Source organism: Oxyura jamaicensis, chromosome 1, assembly GCF_011077185.1.
Source record: "Oxyura jamaicensis isolate SHBP4307 breed ruddy duck chromosome 1, BPBGC_Ojam_1.0, whole genome shotgun sequence".
Classification (NCBI taxonomy): domain Eukaryota; kingdom Metazoa; phylum Chordata; class Aves; order Anseriformes; family Anatidae; genus Oxyura; species Oxyura jamaicensis.
Window position 1 is genome coordinate 64,602,587 of NC_048893.1, and position 17,353 is coordinate 64,619,939.

General features: G+C 37.7%; 1 protein-coding gene across 7 annotated transcripts in view; it reads right to left on the reverse strand.

The window, feature by feature from the left end:
• MICAL3 (microtubule associated monooxygenase, calponin and LIM domain containing 3) overlaps positions 1-17,353 on the reverse strand; it is a 162,388-nt gene that overhangs the window by 59,131 nt on the left and 85,904 nt on the right. For 5 of the 7 annotated variants that reach the window (XM_035346381.1, XM_035346406.1, XM_035346397.1 and 2 more), the window contains 3 exons: positions 11,241-11,427; positions 8,777-8,856; positions 7,554-7,641 (listed from right to left, as the gene is read on the reverse strand). In XM_035346381.1, coding sequence (XP_035202272.1) covers positions 7,554-7,641; positions 8,777-8,856; positions 11,241-11,427 — 355 coding nt within the window. Of the gene's footprint in view, positions 1-7,553; positions 7,642-8,776; positions 8,857-11,240; positions 11,428-12,081; positions 12,190-14,850; positions 14,959-17,353 lie in introns of all 7 variants that reach the window. The other 2 variants (XM_035346355.1, XM_035346365.1) reach the window with 1 other exon arrangement.

The following is a 17,353-nucleotide window of genomic DNA, read 5'->3' on the forward strand; positions in this document are numbered from 1 at the left end:
GGTGTTGAAGAGAATAACACTTGACAAAGGTTCAGTTTTGCTTCACAAGCAAAATTAGGGCGTCTTTAACAAAAAGTGACTTTTGAGTGGCAGGGTCATGGAAGGAGTTCCCTGGCACCACCCCTCTGCCAGGGCTGGATCCAGAGCTCAACCCCTCCCTGAGGCATTAGTAAGAGAACACATGAAGTCATCAGACTAGGGAAGAACCACAGGGACAGAAACAGAGAGCATGAGAGATCTGTGTAGACTTCGCAAAGAATGAGGTGAGACTGCCTGAGAGCACCCCATTATACAAATATTTGTTTTCAGCTAAAAACTGGAGAAAATAATGTCTACTGTACTGGGAACAGCAAGGATTGTCTGACTTCACCACAGATGGGGATGAGCACCTCCCTCCAAAACAGAGTGATTCCCTAACAGAGGCTCACCCAGTGTATCTTAGAGAACAGGAAAATGTAGCTCAAAGCTATGAAACAACTCAACATGTTGGTCATAAGAACGTAATAGAATAGCCTATTAATGGTCTCGAGGCATGGAGGTCATCTCCTCATGTGTCATTCTCCTGAGAGGAAAGAAACAACCAACTAGAATATAAGACACAGGATTTGGCTAAATGGCCTCACATTTACTTATTTTATGCCTTTCCATCACTTCTAACACCCCATCATCTCAGCTGCTGCTGTACAAGTAAGAGGAAACAGATCTTGCCCAAAAGCTTACCTGTCACACCAGATGTAAAGGCTATGCCTCCCTGCTCCTCAGTGCTGGCTTACACTGCCTCATGTTCTTCCTCTCCCCTCACAGATGCGTTTCACTGCCCTGTTTACAGAGTGCTAGAAAGAACTTTGGCCTGTAGCAAGGCACACAATACAGCCTCCCATATAAAAAAACAAACAAATCAAACAAACAAACAAACAAACAAAAAAAAAAAAACAGTGAAACCACAACACTGACAGTGTATCTACAGCAAAGAGGTAGAATATTTGGTACGGGGGTCCTTACCAGTTTTTCTACAGAAACATGTAATGCTGTCTGGGCAGTGTATGCCCTGCACGCTGAGCAAACCACAACACAACAGCAAAACAAAATAGAAATAAAATAAATAAAATAGAAATAAAAAAAGAAAAGCTTTAAAAAAAAGTACAGAAGTAGACTGAAAAGTTACCAGATCCAGTGTCTGCCAGAGCAGAACTGCCCTCAGAAGTCTCTGTAGCACTTTGCAGTTACACGTGCATGGAGCTCCCCAAAATATCTTTGGAAGGGTATTCAAGCTTGCTAGTTCTATTCATTTCGTTCTCCCCCAGTTACTAATCCCCCACAGCATTGCTCACCTGGAACTAGTGGAAGAAGAAGGGGGATGACAAAGAAAAACTCAGAAACCTGAAGATTGTTTGGAATTTATTCCCTTGAACATTTCACACAATTGAACAAAAGTCTCGATTTCACAGCAACAGGAAAACCAAGTAGTACATAATTTAAAGAGACACACACCCAAAACAAAAACAGGTTAAAAACAACTGCATAAATAAAAATCTTCGAAGAAGCTATACAATGGAGACATGAAGCCTTTCTGAGCACTAATTGTCTCACAAATATTTTCTGTCACCGAGCTTATTTCATTTAAACTCCCTCCATTTCTCTGAGGGAAACAGTCTCCTCAAAACAATTATTTCTTAGATTCTACTTTAAAAAAATAAAACACAACAAAACACAACACACACAAATGTTTTAATTCTACAATTAAAATAATCCAACTCCTTTACACAATATTTTTTCTAAGATGCATAAACTTGTAATGAAGCTCTTAAAAGTGCCCAGAAAAATTCATATCACCCTTCAGAATACACACATAACAAACAGTAAACAAATATTTCAGTGAAACAAGTCTACAGGTCTGAAAGCTAGAGAGAAAGGTGGAATCGGGAGACCTTTTGCTCCCCAGAAAAAGGTGTTCTTAGCAGGATCCAGCCATGAGCATGAACTAACCACATCACTATTCTTCCTCAGCCCCCAGATCTTTTTCTCGGATTTTTCAGTGAAGCTTTATTAGGTCAGCTGCATCTCAGCTCTTCAGAACAAATAACGTTCCAGTCGTGCCTTTGCCCTTCCAAATGTTCTGGGATTCAAATTGCTGCTCCTTTAGCATTCTCCTTTCTTTCACACCAAAGCCACACAAATCCTGATAAGAACACTGACAAGGAACATGATGGACTGGGAACAGTCAAGAACATCTCCTCTGAGAGATTCCTGGCTTGCTATTGAGCAATGATTCACTGGGCACCGAACCTTGGTCCTAATCATGCAACCCACGCACTCTCCTCAGCTTCCAAAAACACAGGATCTGATTCTTAAGTTTACATTTTAAATCTTCCAGCAGAGAAATAAATCTTGCATTAGATCTCTTTGGAGCTGTATGAAACCCCATAAAAGGTTTCAGTATTATGTGCCCTGTCCTGCAGGACACAACACCACTGTTACTCCAAACAAAAAAGAAAAACTTCAAGGCACAGCAGAAGAGGAACTATCTTTCCTCCCAGTTTGGTGATACATCCCAAAATATGGATGTACCTTTTTTAAAAATAAAAAATAAAAAAAGAATTTTGGTGTGGGGAGGGGTATTGATGTTTATAAATGCAGAGTTTAGTGGTTTAAAATGAAGGCATCACAAACCAACAGTCTGTCACAGAATTAATTAGTTCACTGTATCATCTGTAATATAGTGTTTATAACACCCTAAATTAAAATGAATAAAACCCCAAACTGAATAATAACGAAAAGAAGTGACCAAATGGAGGATTTCATGAAGATGTGTTTGTATGTACAAGCAAGCAGTATAGCTTTGAGCTGAATCATTTTCACAAGGCATATTCAATGTATGTTAATGGAACTGTGAAGGGGCAATGTTTATGAACAAGCTGCCGATTTATATATATAAATTTATACAAGATGTATTTGTACTTCATTAGGCACAGAAGTAGAAGTGTGTGCAAATATTATTGTATGCATTCATAAAGACTGTGAAAATCACAGACAGTTTTAAGATCCTTTTGAAAATGTGGCTCAGTTAATTTACTTTATAGGGTATACCATTTAGAGGAAGCATTCACCCTTTTCTAGCTCTCCACGTCAGCAAAATAACTTCCCCTTGTAAAGCCCACCTTTGCTCACTATACGCAACAGATTACATGTTTAAGGGTCTTCCATAAAGGGTTTGCTCATAACATTGCTCCCTGAAAACTTTTAAGGCACACCCATAGAAGATTTTTATTTTTACCTTGTCATATTGTTTTCATATTGCACACCTGTATCGTATATACTATATATATTTTTGTGATTGTAAAGTAGGAGACCTAATGCCTCTACCTTGTACTTAAATTTTCAGTGTTGCATACTATGGCTTATAATTGGTTTCTTAAATCTTTCACAGGTAAATAATTACTGCAAAGACCTCATGCATATTATTGCAGTATATTTTGAAGTATGAGCTTCCCTAGCAGGTCTTTCCCTTATGAACTTCCTATTGCTGAAGTAGGCAGAAATGTATTGCTGTGAGAAGACAAGCTTCAAATGGAAAACATAACAAAACATCACCACCTCAAGTCACCCCAAGGAGCGTTATCATAAATCTGATATGGGTAAAGACTGTTCCAAGTCCATCTGTCAAGAAAGAGCTGGAAGTTTGAGAATATATTCTTACAGACCTTTAGAACAAATAGAAAATCAGCATTTGCATTAAAAGCACATTAAAACCATATAAAATACCATAAATAATATTAAAAAAAAAATCCAAGACATGGTGGTTACAGATTATCACAGGGAGAGACAGTTGAGAAGCAAAGTATTTTTTTTTTCCCTTGGCAATAGCAGCAACTTTGGAACAAAGGCAAACGCAGAAGATAGAGAGAAACAGGCAGACAGAATACAGAGAAAGGTTACAGAATCTACGACAAGCATGCCACAGTTCAGCAGGACCAAAAGCATAGTAACCGCTTTTCCCAACTTCCCTTCCCAGGAGAGAATGGCATCACTCACTCAAAAGCTTGTTGTCCCTTCCCCAATCAGCATTGCAAGAGGCATAACCTCCCTGAAAACATTCCTTGTAACCACTACATAAGATGTCACGCAGGCTCTCTGGCAAACCATGCAACACTTTCACAAAAATAGTGGTTCTACTTGACTGCTAGAAAATCTCAACCTGCTTATCACAGGTTGTACTCTACAACTATAGTCATTACAAGGGACAGACAAAACATTTAATGCCAGGCAAGCCTGTGGCTGCCCAGCGAGGGACTGACGTCTTTAGCAAAGTTAATACATGCCAATCAGGTTAGTAACACATCACAAGAACGTGCTTGTTGTGACCAATCTTACCCCAGCTGACTGAATATGCTGAATGTTATTTTGTGTTTGAATTAATTTTAATTACTAATCTGGCTAAAAAAGAAGAGACCAGATTTGGCGGCAGAGTAAAAGAGATACTGAGTGAAGGGGAAAACCCCATGCATTTACTTGGGATTCTGTGGCAGCTAAAAAGCAGGTCTTTTACAAGTCATTATAATGGTCACTGAACAAGCTAATTCAGGACTCAATTTAACTCTGAGGGTATAAATTTTAAGAACAGAAAGGTTTTTGTCTTATATATTGTTGAATTGATGTTTCTGCTGTACACCTTCCTTTTGTATTCTAAGGTATCTTTAGATTTCCATCAGAAATGAAACCTATGCATTCTACACTTTTGTTTTACTTAATAATTTTAGAGGCAACTTACACTCCTCATCAACATCTGCCTCACTACTGAGACTGGCTCAGACCTCAAGGTATGAAATTACTACTACCAAAAAAATTTGGCAGCACTTTTCTGAAAGGAGGTCAAACAGTTTCAGATATACAACCTGTTAATTGGTCAATCTAACAGATGGCTGAAGTGGAGCACTGAAACAGCTCTGCCTCTGTCTCTAATTCAGAGAGGTTTTTGCTTAAGGCATTAATCTACTCTTCAGTGAAAGCAGAAAGCCTACAGTTTCTAACACAGTGAAGTTAATAAATTTCAGGAAAGCTTATGCACACATAGTTTGAAGTCAGGACTAGAGATATAATCTTATAGATTCCCTTTGATTACTCAGAAATAATACCATATTCTTCCAGTGTATCATGAAGCTTTGTAATTCAAAAGTTGAGGTGTTTTTTCACTTCCCCCCCCCCCCAAGCCTTATAGAATTGTAAGCACATTTCCAGTTTCCTGGCCTATCCAACAAGAACTTGAGCTAAAGATAAGGACCTGCAGGACATGACCGTTAAACTAACTAATGGGGAACTGACCTGCCTTTAATGACACTGTAGCTTGCATTTAAAATGCATTGCACTTAGCCTCCTCCTGCTTCTTAATCCTTGTTAAACCAGAAATTTTAAAATACACTTAGAACCTGCTTCACAAGGAAAACTAAATCTCAGCTACAAATGGCAGTTTTCTAGCAGAAAGTGGGAGAACAGCAGAGCCAGAGCTCACTCTTCTACCATTAAAGGTATTTCTGTCATGCACGCAAGAATGCAACATATTACACTGCTTTAAAGATGAGCTGGCTACATGCAGCTGAGTATGCCCTATTGCACTTTGTGCACTACAAAAGACAAAGCTTTAAAAGCTGCGAAAGATTAAAAATGATGCTACAGTCAGGCACTGCTTTAGAATAGTAGCAAGCAAACAGGAGTCCTAGATTTCAAGTTTTGCTGTCTGATAAAACCGTGTCTGTTCTATATTACTTCTTTGGAAATATGACCATTCTTGTAATCGTGCCACCACAGGTGCCACCTGTACCACTACTACATAGAAAGAGATGGAAACGTCTGATCAGTTTACAGCAAACCACAGCCTATTGTTTGTCCTACTTAGTGATCACTCAGATGCTATTTACTGAAGGCTCACTGATAAATGTAATTAAATTTGATCAATTGGAAGGACTAAATCAGAAGGAGACTTTGACATCAATTGTATTGAAAAACTAGTTGATATACAGTTAAATGCTTTTTTTTAAAAAAAAACTTTTCATCACCAGTAGCTTTATCCCATTAAGCTGCCTTATTCTCATATGAGATACTCTGTGAATAGCAGTTCCAAGAAATATATTTTCCATATATCTTAAAGAATATGCTCCACATAAAACTAAAAATGAAAAAAAAAAACACAACTCTTCACCTTTAGAGAAAACAATTTTAATTGTCTAGCCAATAGTACAAAAAATGGTGTAGTTATCGCATCTGTCCAAGGCATTTTGCAAATGTCATTTTCCACAATGCTTTCTCTTTCCTCTATTTTGCCCTATGGAAATTCCACACCAATGACAAAGGAAAGAGTGAAAGTAATTACTTAAAGAATCAGCTGCACGCAGTAAGAATGAATTTCAGTCTCACTGCATTTGGTTTCCATCTTAGAAAAGCTTGTAAGAATAATACTTGAAGTCAGACATAAGCATGATTTTTATCTGCCTGTATGTTTTTAAGATCTTTTATCAACTAGCACCGTGAAAACATTTTTTTCTCAAAGTTTTGCTAGAAATATGTTCTCCCTCTAAAAGCAACTGATTTAGTTTTTCCATAGTGTTCTAGAACCAATACTAGAAATCAAATCTCTTTCTTACATCACTAAATAAACATTTAGGGGCTGGGTGAACGAGCATTTGTAGCAGAGACACTTCTCCCATGTTAGAAGGAATTAGAATTTTAAGTTAAAAGGCAAAAATACTTCACAGTAAGACACACACATTCACTACCCCATTTCCAAAGCCGTGGCCAGGAGCAGCACAGATTCTGGCAGTAAGGGAAGAGCACCATGACCTGCCAGCACCACAAAACTCAGAAAGTTTAAGAAATCCGATCCCATCAGCTGTCACAGATACCCAGAGTTCCAAAGGAGACACAGTCCCAAGATAATGGGATCTTTCCCATTCAAGTACCAGATTAATGAAGAAAAGCTTGGGAGAATGAGAAACCACTCCCAGATTTCAGGCAAACACAGAAATCCAGTTTGCAAGTCATTCCAGTGTATCAGAAAAACTTGACTAACATCAAGATACATACATTACAGACAAAGCTTCTTTATCTGGGCCCACTCAGAGGAGACCCTTAACTGTGCATCTGTGTTTTCCTGGAACTATTGCAGATAATGTCCTTGAAAGGACCGAAAATCTAGGCCCTCAAAGCCACAATGCAAAATATTAATATATTGAGACTTTCACATAATGCACAAAATTCACATGGCACCCCAAAAATCACACGAGTTATACAGCTTTTTAAGTCGGGTCACATTAAATCTTACTGGTCAGCAGACTGCCCACAGAATTCCCCTAAGATCTGCACAAGAACTTCTGACTGGACATAGAGAAAGGGAACCCCAAAAGCTATTAGCTGACACATGAAAAAGGAGTCCAAAGGGTTCTGGGCTACCTGGTGCCCAATCGAGGAAACTGTGCTTTGCAGGCGCTGGCTTGCCACCCTAACTCTGTCAAAGAAGATGAGAGAGTACTGCACCACCCTGCTAAAGAAGGAAGCGGAGCTACCTGGGGCCCTCTCTGCTGAGGCGGAGATGGAATTTGCCCGTCCACTTCCATCACTTGCCATAGCGTCCTGCAGAGGTCCTTTGGTGTCCTATAAGGATAGGGGAGGAGAGGATTAAATTCATATTCAAATTGGAAGTACATCAAAAATGCTCTTTTTTCATATGAGGTTATATGTACTGAAAACACTGAACTAGGAAGACGTCCCTCTTACAGCTAAAATACCCTTTTATCATCACATAAAGCAAGGTCTGAATGAAATACATTCCCTCTCAATACATTGCTTTATTTAAGCTCCAAAAAACAAGCTGGATATCCAAGAAAACCAAAGCATTAAGATTCCTCAAGTCTGCTTATCTGGAATATAATACAAGTTTCACTTTTGGTCTTTCTTTTTTGGCATAAAGTATGGCACAAATTTTGGGATAAATCCCCAAAGTTAGAATGTACTAAAAAAAACAAACTGAGAAACAGGCAGAAAGACAACAACCATCACCACCACAGAGGTGAAATATAATCTAATGGGGGAAAGACAGGTTGTGTCATGGAAGCTTAACGGAACTTGAATGCAAAGAGATTACCATATCGTTTGCTCACTCTTGCTCACACAGAGTACCACAAAAATACTGAAAAGTGAGTTGAAGAGACAAATTAAGTTTAACATGCCTTGGATTGTACAGACAAAAGCAGAGACACCTTTCTGTAATGCACAGTAGGTCTCAATCCTATGTTTAAAGCACAAATGCTTCCATTACAATTGTGTAGTAGAAAGGATATCCTTTCTTTCCGTACAGGTTCCCACTAACAGATAGCAAACATTCAGAAAAGACTGAAGGTCTTCTTTATAGCCTACGCAGATGGGTCAGAATGTCATGTTTTAGAGGAAATGCAAATATGTTTCATCTTAAGGAAAAATAAAACCATTAGCAGGATTCCTTTAGTCTCTACATGAACTGAATAAGCATTTCTGTTTAACAAGAAAACAGATCAAAATACTGTTCTGAATGGGACAGCATGTTATTTTATAATAATCATGAAAAGAGAAGTGATAATTACAGAACTGCTTTTAAACAAAATTTATAGAACTGCAAGGCACCGTGACAGAAAGCAACTTGATACATTATGAATTCTTCTACTTTCTGAATAATAAAAAATAACATTTACTTTTTCAATGTCAAGAATCAAAATCTATTAACTTGACATTTTAGATGAAAATAATGATTTACCTTTCCTGACACTGCTGGCCTCTTCCTTTGAGCATAACCAGAGAGTCGGTAACAGTAGTGAGGCTTACAGTAGAATTTACCTGCAGATAGAATACAAATGACGGTCGACAATGAAAACAAAGCAGCTTAACACAATATAAATGCCTATCTCACTGCAACTTATTTCCTGTTGCCTTTCTCTTTGCTTCATCTAGTTTAATCAGTATGCATGGAGACAAACACTATCTGAAGTTTTAACTCTAGCCCTCCTCTCTCCCCCTGCTAGCTAGCCTCCTTTCTATTGGGTGCCTGACAGCCATTTAGCTTAATATCCTATCAAACACCAAAGCAAAGCTGTGAGGCTTGTGTGGTATCACATGCTAACAATGCGGCTGTGTGTGGGGAACAAAGAAATCATCACATGAAAAGCTGGCAGAAGCACTTTTGGAAAAAGCAAGAATGAATAAAACCAGCAGAGGAAAGTGGGAGAGGATGGTGTTAACTCCCAAAGAACCATCTCTGAAAATGCACAGTGGCTACTTGTGGAAAGGACAATCAAGCAACAATTCATTTTCACAAACCTTTTGTGACACTACTGATTTAGTAACACCCCAGAAGCCTAGATAGGCTTTCATCATTATCTGAATGCTGTCAGGAAGCCAAAGCAGCACTAGTGATACTCCAATGCAAATATTAACAATAGGAGCAAACTGCTAGCACAGCTATCTGCCAGCGTACCTTTGTTACTGTACCCTGCTCAATGTCCGCAGCTCACAGCATCCCCTGCTTCTGCGAACTCCTACTCCTACAACTTCACTAATGCATTTCAATTCAATACTTTGACTTTTGCTGGTTTCCCCAGTTTCTCTGGACTGGTATTAGTGCAGCAATTTCTAATTATTTTTTTATGACATAAAAATGGAAAATGCTATCTTTTGAGAAGTCTATGCTTAAACAAACATTTATTAATATTGACTCTTTCAGAAACTGCTCATTCAATTTGTTTCAGGGGGAAATGTCTGAAAAGAGAAACAACAGAAAGGCTCTTATATAAAAATTCTCAGACTTTGAATGCTCTTCAGTGAAAAGAACTAGATGAATAGCAACTATGTGCACATACCTTGTTAGTTTTCTCTCAAAGAAAACCCAGACTGAAATATGAGCTGGATTTTCACAACGATTAGACTGGATAGGATACCACATTTCTGTTTGGACCTATATTCTTCATACACATATGTATATGAAACTTAATCACATTAAGTTATCATTTCAGAATCAATGCTATAAGTGTGCTGAGACTCCAAGCTTTCTGTTTGCATAATTGAAACTATCTGGCCATAGCTATGTATGTAAGCTTGTTGGCAGAGGGAATCACTAAATATGGTGGCAAAAACTGTTTCATCCCATAGAACTGGCAGAAGAGCTCAGTCTGTTATTGCTAAACATTTAATCCAGTACTCCATTACTTCTGAATGCACTAAAAAGCAGCTGTGCTCAAAACAAATTTGTCCCAACTTTAATTACTGATGAAGCTGTTACTTTTATGTGTTGACTACAAAATTAGCATTGCCCCCTTTAAACTCATAAGCCAAGTCTGCTGACCTTCTGGCCAAGGAATAATGTGTTTCTTAGCGAGACTGGTGTGATTCCTCAATCCTTGCGGACAGGGCGAGTCCATTACTGAAGGTTGTTATATAATTCATCATCAATAGATACATTATTTTGGTTCTTTTTTTGCCCCTTATGCCTAGCTGATATTTCCATGGGCATTATCCTACCCAATATTTTCAAAAAATAAAAAAATAAAAAATCTTCCAAGCTACCCACAGGAGGTTTCTATCTATTTTATAACTTTCCAGTCTGTACAGAATATTCTGGAGTTCCATTCTATGGCATAAAGTTTACTGAAATTTTTACTTCATCTTAGCTTCAATGAATGTGGAAAAGGATTAGTTCTAGAGCTTTTTTCACTTATTTTGATTTATACACAATTATTTCTCATATAGAATCCTTTCCATCTAATATCTCACTAGTTTTACATCATTTTGTACATTTTCCTATTGAGATAGGAGTGAAGATAAATGACAGCTGTGAAACAATATTGTTGATATACATAAAGATTTATCTAAGACACTTTCTACTTCATTCTTTCTTCAGAAAATTAGAAATTTTTGTTAATTGCTGTTCAAGCAACAAATTCAACACATTGCTACTCTTTGACAAAAGTTATTTTTCACAAGTGATATGTGATTTCAAATCATTATTTTCAACATGCACAATTTCTGGATGACAAAATGAGTTACATCTCCTGACGTATTGCTCTGGTTTCTGGTTAGGTATATTTGATTATATTCTTAGGTATATCTATCCATGTAGTTTCAACAGTTTAAGAGTGTGTGTTTTTGGAACTGAAGTTACTCCCTTCCCTAACTCAAACTTCCAAGACGGTTAAAAGAATTCTGACAAAAAAAGCAATTTCTCTTACCATCTTCAATATCATAGGCATACGACGACAGTCGCAGAGTGGTGGCACAGTATTCACACTTGAAACAACTGCGGTGGAAGAACTTGCCTTCAGCACTCAGCCTCTCCATCACGTAGACTCGCTTGTGGCAGAAGTAACAGACATCGCTGCCTCCCAGGTTTTGGGGGAACTCCTTTTTGAGTGAACCCTAGACAGAAATATGCATGACTAAATTTGTGCATGTCCAGTCTCTCAAGATTGTGTGGTGATATCTTCTCCACATCTTTGCAGATACAGAAGCATCTGGATGCTGCTGTTCTTTGACACATGGGTGCTGCAGTTCTTTGACACAAATCAGTTTTATCCGGGACACCAAAAACTAACCTTGAAGTCCAGTGAAGGAAGTCCTAGGATACCACACCTACATAATGTGAAGAGTAATTTAAGCTCTGGATTGGGGAGTGAACACAAGTACTACTAAACATGACCTTGAAGTAAATAACAGAAGGAGGCATATGATGGAAAGGCAAAAACATTAGAAATCCCTCTAACAGCAATTCTTGATTATCAAAGTTGGTAAACAATAATGCTGAAGTAGCCCCAGTGGACCAAACACATCTTCATAAATGTGACTGGAAGTTTCTTAACTGTTCATACACAATCCTTAGACACTGAGATTAAATTCAAACATTTTGCAAGGAAAACCAGAACAAGAGTGAAGGGGATGGAGAAAGGGAAGTGGAACCTTTCACAAAGCTACTATAGATTCCATCAGCTGTGCTAACAACCAGACACTCACAATACTTCAGATCTACAGAACATCTAATCAAAAACACACGTCACCTTCTGTACATCGTCTTACCAGTTCCTTCTTGTCTAGAAGGGTTTTGGGTTGCTCTTTCCTTTGAAGCTGATTGGCTATCTGCTCAGCTAACGAGCTCACGCCGCCTGTGTACATCTTTATGTACTTCTACCAGATGGATGGAATGAAACAAAAGGGAAGTGAGAAAAGAAAAAAAATTTAAAAAATGACTGAAAAAGATAATAGGTTAGGTGGTAAAAAGGTGCAGAGAGGTGAAATCATGCCAAAACTGTGGACAATATGAAGTGACAGGTAGTAACAGCAAAACTAGTGTCATCAGTAATCACTAGAACAGTCCAGTATCAACTGCAACCATGAAAAAGAAGGTTTGCATGTTGCATTCTGTATGTGCTGTAGAAATACTAAGATGATAAAGAGAGCAGAGCTTACTTTTGCTTGTGGGGTATTTCGCACCTGGAACCCTGAACATATATACTTCTCAAAGATGAAAGCAAATATAGGTAAAGATTTTACATTCCAGGTAAAATTGGCATCACAATCAAAAATTTTTAGAAGACATGTCACAGAGTCTAAGGTAACATGCTGATTGCAACATATTTATATGCTTAGCACAATATACTTATATGCTTAGCAATTGGAAAGAACTCGTTTACAGAGCATTCATAGAGCAGGAAGAAATCCTTAAATCATGAACTCACAGTGATTCAAAAATACATATTTTTTTGCAATGCTAAAAATACATAAATTTTATAGGGAAAAAGAGGCAAGAACCTCATCCAACACATTGAAGCCATACCTGCATACACCTGGAACACACATTTGTTCAACACTGAACATGGCTTTATGACTAGGCTTTTCTCCATCAAGGATATTGACTGTCACCAAAATTGGACATCTAAAAACCCTCCAGAATTCTGAGAAATCTAGGCAGGTTGGCTGTTACTTTACACAGTACAAAATGAGTGTTTGCAAGCCAAGTTCGGTCACTGCAGGAGCAGAGGAAGTGTTCTTCACAGGAAATAATTTCAGCCATCAGCAGTAATTACATAGTTAAGAAAATTATGTGGTTACATCCGTGTTAGCTTAATCACACTGCAAACACCATGTATTTGACTCAGAGCAGCAAGGAGCACGCCAAGCAATTTTCCTTTTCCAGACTAAGAAGTATTATGAATGTTTCTAGATGGAGTCTCCTGAGCAAATGAAAGAGCAGAGACACACACTGGCTTCTGGTATAACAGTAACCTGAAGGAAAAGGCTGGAGTCTTACCTCAAGACCCCCTTTAACCATATCAGAACTTGTTTGAAGCACACTAGTTATTTCCTACAACTAGTAAGAGCATAAATTTCATGAGTGTGGTTATTAGCCTTTTAGAAATGTATATAACCTTCACATGTTCAGACATGAGAAAAGCAGGATGCATCACAAAAAAAAAAAACAACAAAAAAAACACACAGGATAGGTACTTGTGGGGGAAATGGTTTTAAAAATGGTGTGCTCGGCCATCAGAGATTATCATTGCTATTGCTTTAGTCCTAATTCATTAAGTTGTGTCACTGTTGTAAAGAAGGTTTATTTCTCACCATAAAGAACTTATACTCACTGTTCTTACAGGCTTGTATACTAATTTAAGCCCAATATGTAGAACACTTGCAGTACTTGCATATCCAAGAAAAAACATGATTTGTCTTTGAAAAATTTCAGAATTCCATATACTTCCTCAGCTTATGTGCACACACGTGCAGTTGTATTTCAATGTCATATATTGTATTTCGTCAAATATTACATTTAAAATGGAATATGCTGGATTTTTTTCTTCCTTTCATTCAGCATTGATCTGAAACTGGCAACCATCATTGTCTGGCCAAGAGGTTTCCATTTTCCTCTAAAAGGAAACCTCTGAGGACATTTACGCTTTCTTAAAACACAGTTCAAGCTCTTCCATGCGAAGTGGGTGTTTTTAACAGAAACTTTCTTTTAGCTGAAACTGGATTTCTACTAAACAAGTTCTGATTTGAAACCTTCATCCAACCTTAATTGCAGGTGCTTCAGGATCTTTAAATTTCGACCAACACATATAAAGTTTTGTGCCTGAACAGTGACTATGCTAATATTAACTCACAATACCATGGATTACTTAGCGTGAGAAATTTTGTTGCTGAATTTTTGATTTAGGGCTCTGTGTTTCTGATATTTTTTTTTTTTTTTTTTTTTACTATACATGACGTCTGGCCTAACACTCGATTTTCAGTGAAGCATTTTATCTTTCCTCCCTTGGGCAAATGCCTTCAAGATGTAGAAAGTTCTGAAACATTTTGAACCCACTTCAGCTTAGGTCAAGTCAAGTTCCTGTTTGTTTTACACATGACAACTGCAACTAGTTCAAATTCCCAGTGATTTTTCAGAAAGCCAAAGTACTTTCTACTTCATACTATCCATTAAGCATATACACACAAACATATTCCGTAGTTTGGCCCAAACTCACAAGAAAAGCAGCAAGCAAAACAAGAAAGCTTTACTCCAAAGCTAGACCATTAGTGCTCAAAAATGTGATTGGAGAGTGGGATGTACCAGAAGCCTTGTCATTTGCACCAAATGTTAAATATACTTAGTTTCAAACTGGTTTAGGGTTGACAATAACCAAGCTATGCAACAGGCTGTCTCTGGTTTCTCATTTGTGCATGAATATGCACAGATATTGCATTCTGCAGGTGAAGCAGCGCAAGCCTAGCCATCTCCTGTGGTATGTCCCTGGGTGGGGCAAGCAGACAGCTGAGTGCACCTTGCAATGCTCAGGCTAATGCTACCTGTCGAAGAGAGTCAGATGAAGGTGAAGAAGGGCGATTAGAAGAACGGAGGCTAAGGGAGAGCTCCCACTGGTCAACAAAGAATCGACGAGACGGTTCAGTCTCAGGCTAAAAAATAAAATAAAAATCAAAGCAATCATACATGACTATGGAGGAAAATCAGGAGAAAATGAGAACAAAAACAGGCCCTTCTTCCCATGAGCAAAAAAAAAGTAATTATCAGAGAAGATGCACTGGACATTTTTTCCAAGTTGTCCTACAAGGGTCTTTTTCTCCCTAGTGAGCCAGAATAAGTTATTCTTAATTTGCCCTTTATTTAGTTTTAAGTTATTTAGGGCCATTTGGAAGCAGTTACCTACTTCCACAGATGTCCAGCCTCCTATAACCCAACCAGCTAAACCACTGGCACAGATCCCAGATCAATTTCCTCTGCTCCTCCTGAGCCTCCCATTATTCTGTATTACTGGCTCAAGACACTATGATCGTATTTCAGGCCATGTGAGACCTCTTCTATATTTTAACTATATAAACTAAAAGCCTGCTCTCCTTAGGGGTGGAAGAGAAAGAAATTAACTTGTATGTGTTGCCAGTTATCAGCATCAAGTTTCCAACATAACATTTAATGTCAGCAGATTTGAAACATCATGCTAAAAAGAATGAAACAATAAAATGCAATCTGCTGTTCAATGTTGTTTCAATGATTTGCTTATCAAATGGCAAACAGAAAATCCCAAACTGAGAATGTGCATCCTTCTGAAACCAGTTTTTCCACAGAAGAGCCCAAAAATTGGCCTCTCATTATCTCTATAGTTCATTAATGCCCATCTCCCAAGAACCTACTTAATCTAAATAGGAAAAAAAAATGGTAGCTAAACATATCACACAGTGCTGGTAGCAATTTACAGGAATGTACAGTTTCTATCTGGAAGAAAAAAATAAATATGTAAATTTCAAATATTTGACCCATTTTCAATTTTAAAAAAAGATAATTGTGCTTTGGGTTATAAAAAGGAAAAATTAATGTCATATAGCTGCTTGACCCACAAAAACAGTTATTTCTAGCAATTTAGAATAGGCTAGCTTCAAGAATGAATCTACCAGGCAAAATGTAAAATAGCTGGGATTTCAGAAATATAACTGTTTTATACACCGATTTTCTGTACTTAAGATCATCAACATTTAACCAAACTGATTTTCTGAAAATTTCTCACTTTGCATTCTCTCTTACTATTCTAATTTTTCTTGATTTCTTTCCTTAAATCTCACATCATAATGTATCATTGTCTGCAGTGTTCTAACATCTGTTTTTTTTTTCCTTTCTGCCTTACCTGCTTCATCCTATCCTCTACTTTGTGTTCTACATCTCCCCTTTATTTTCTCTCATCCTTAATTCTGCACAATACAGAAATAAGATTTTTTTTTCTTTGCAGTGTAATGCTGTTAATCTTTTCCATCCTCAAGAAGAGCCTAGAAGTACTAAAGAGCAACACAAAAGGTAGGAAGTAAATGTTTTGGTCCTCGTGTTAATTCTTTATCATTACCTCAACTGAGTAATGAAATACATGTGAGCATGCTGTCCTTGGATCATGACTGAGATCTTCGGTTGTGTCACCCATTAACAAATAGATGATAATATGTTTAAAGGAATCTTCTTACCCAGTCTTTCATTGTTTCTTCTATGACCCCAGCATCCTATTTCAAATCCAGCCAAAGGTTCATTTTGCCTTCCTGGAGAACAGCTTCACTGATTTTAATAATCAGCAAAGACTGCATCCCCAAAGAACACCAATTTAAAGTGACCAAATTGTTATAAATTCCTTTTTGACATCCCTTAGAAAAGTTATGCCCACCAACAAAAGTTCTAGGATTGTTTATATCCCCGCTCAAGAAAACAGCTTGGTTTTGGATAGTTAACTCAAAACCATAAATTCTGAAAAAATAATCGCTTATGTAGATGGTGTTTTCCAAAGGCACTCCAGTTTGCCAAAGGCTGTTGAAGGTAACCGAAAACAGCTAGGAATGAGAAACAAAAGAAGGCACAGTTCAAACTGGCATGCTCCCCTATGTCAGAGAAGACAAACAGAAGAGAATATTAAACACAAAACCAAACCAAAAGTGTACAGTAGAATCAAAGAAAATCTGCACAAGCTGCCAACTCTGTTGCTGGAAATAAGTATGTAGGAAATATGGACACAGAAGTAGTACTTCAGAGCCAGCAGTTATGCTTGGAAAACACAGATGTTCTTGCTTCCAGAAGCAAGTAAATCTGGTGAGCAATTGACTGGTAAATGACCACTGTGAGAAGACTTGATCCATGGTCCAGTTTCCTTTCAGCATGCACTCTGAAGCTTGCAGGCTGTTTTTTACCTTATTGTTTATACTATTTTGTGAAACAGAAACATTCTCATTCCTCAAGAAAAGAGCTAAAAACCAGCAACATGATAAAAAATACTACACAAAATGAGTGTGATCTTTTCTTTTTAGCCATGTAACTTTGTACAGG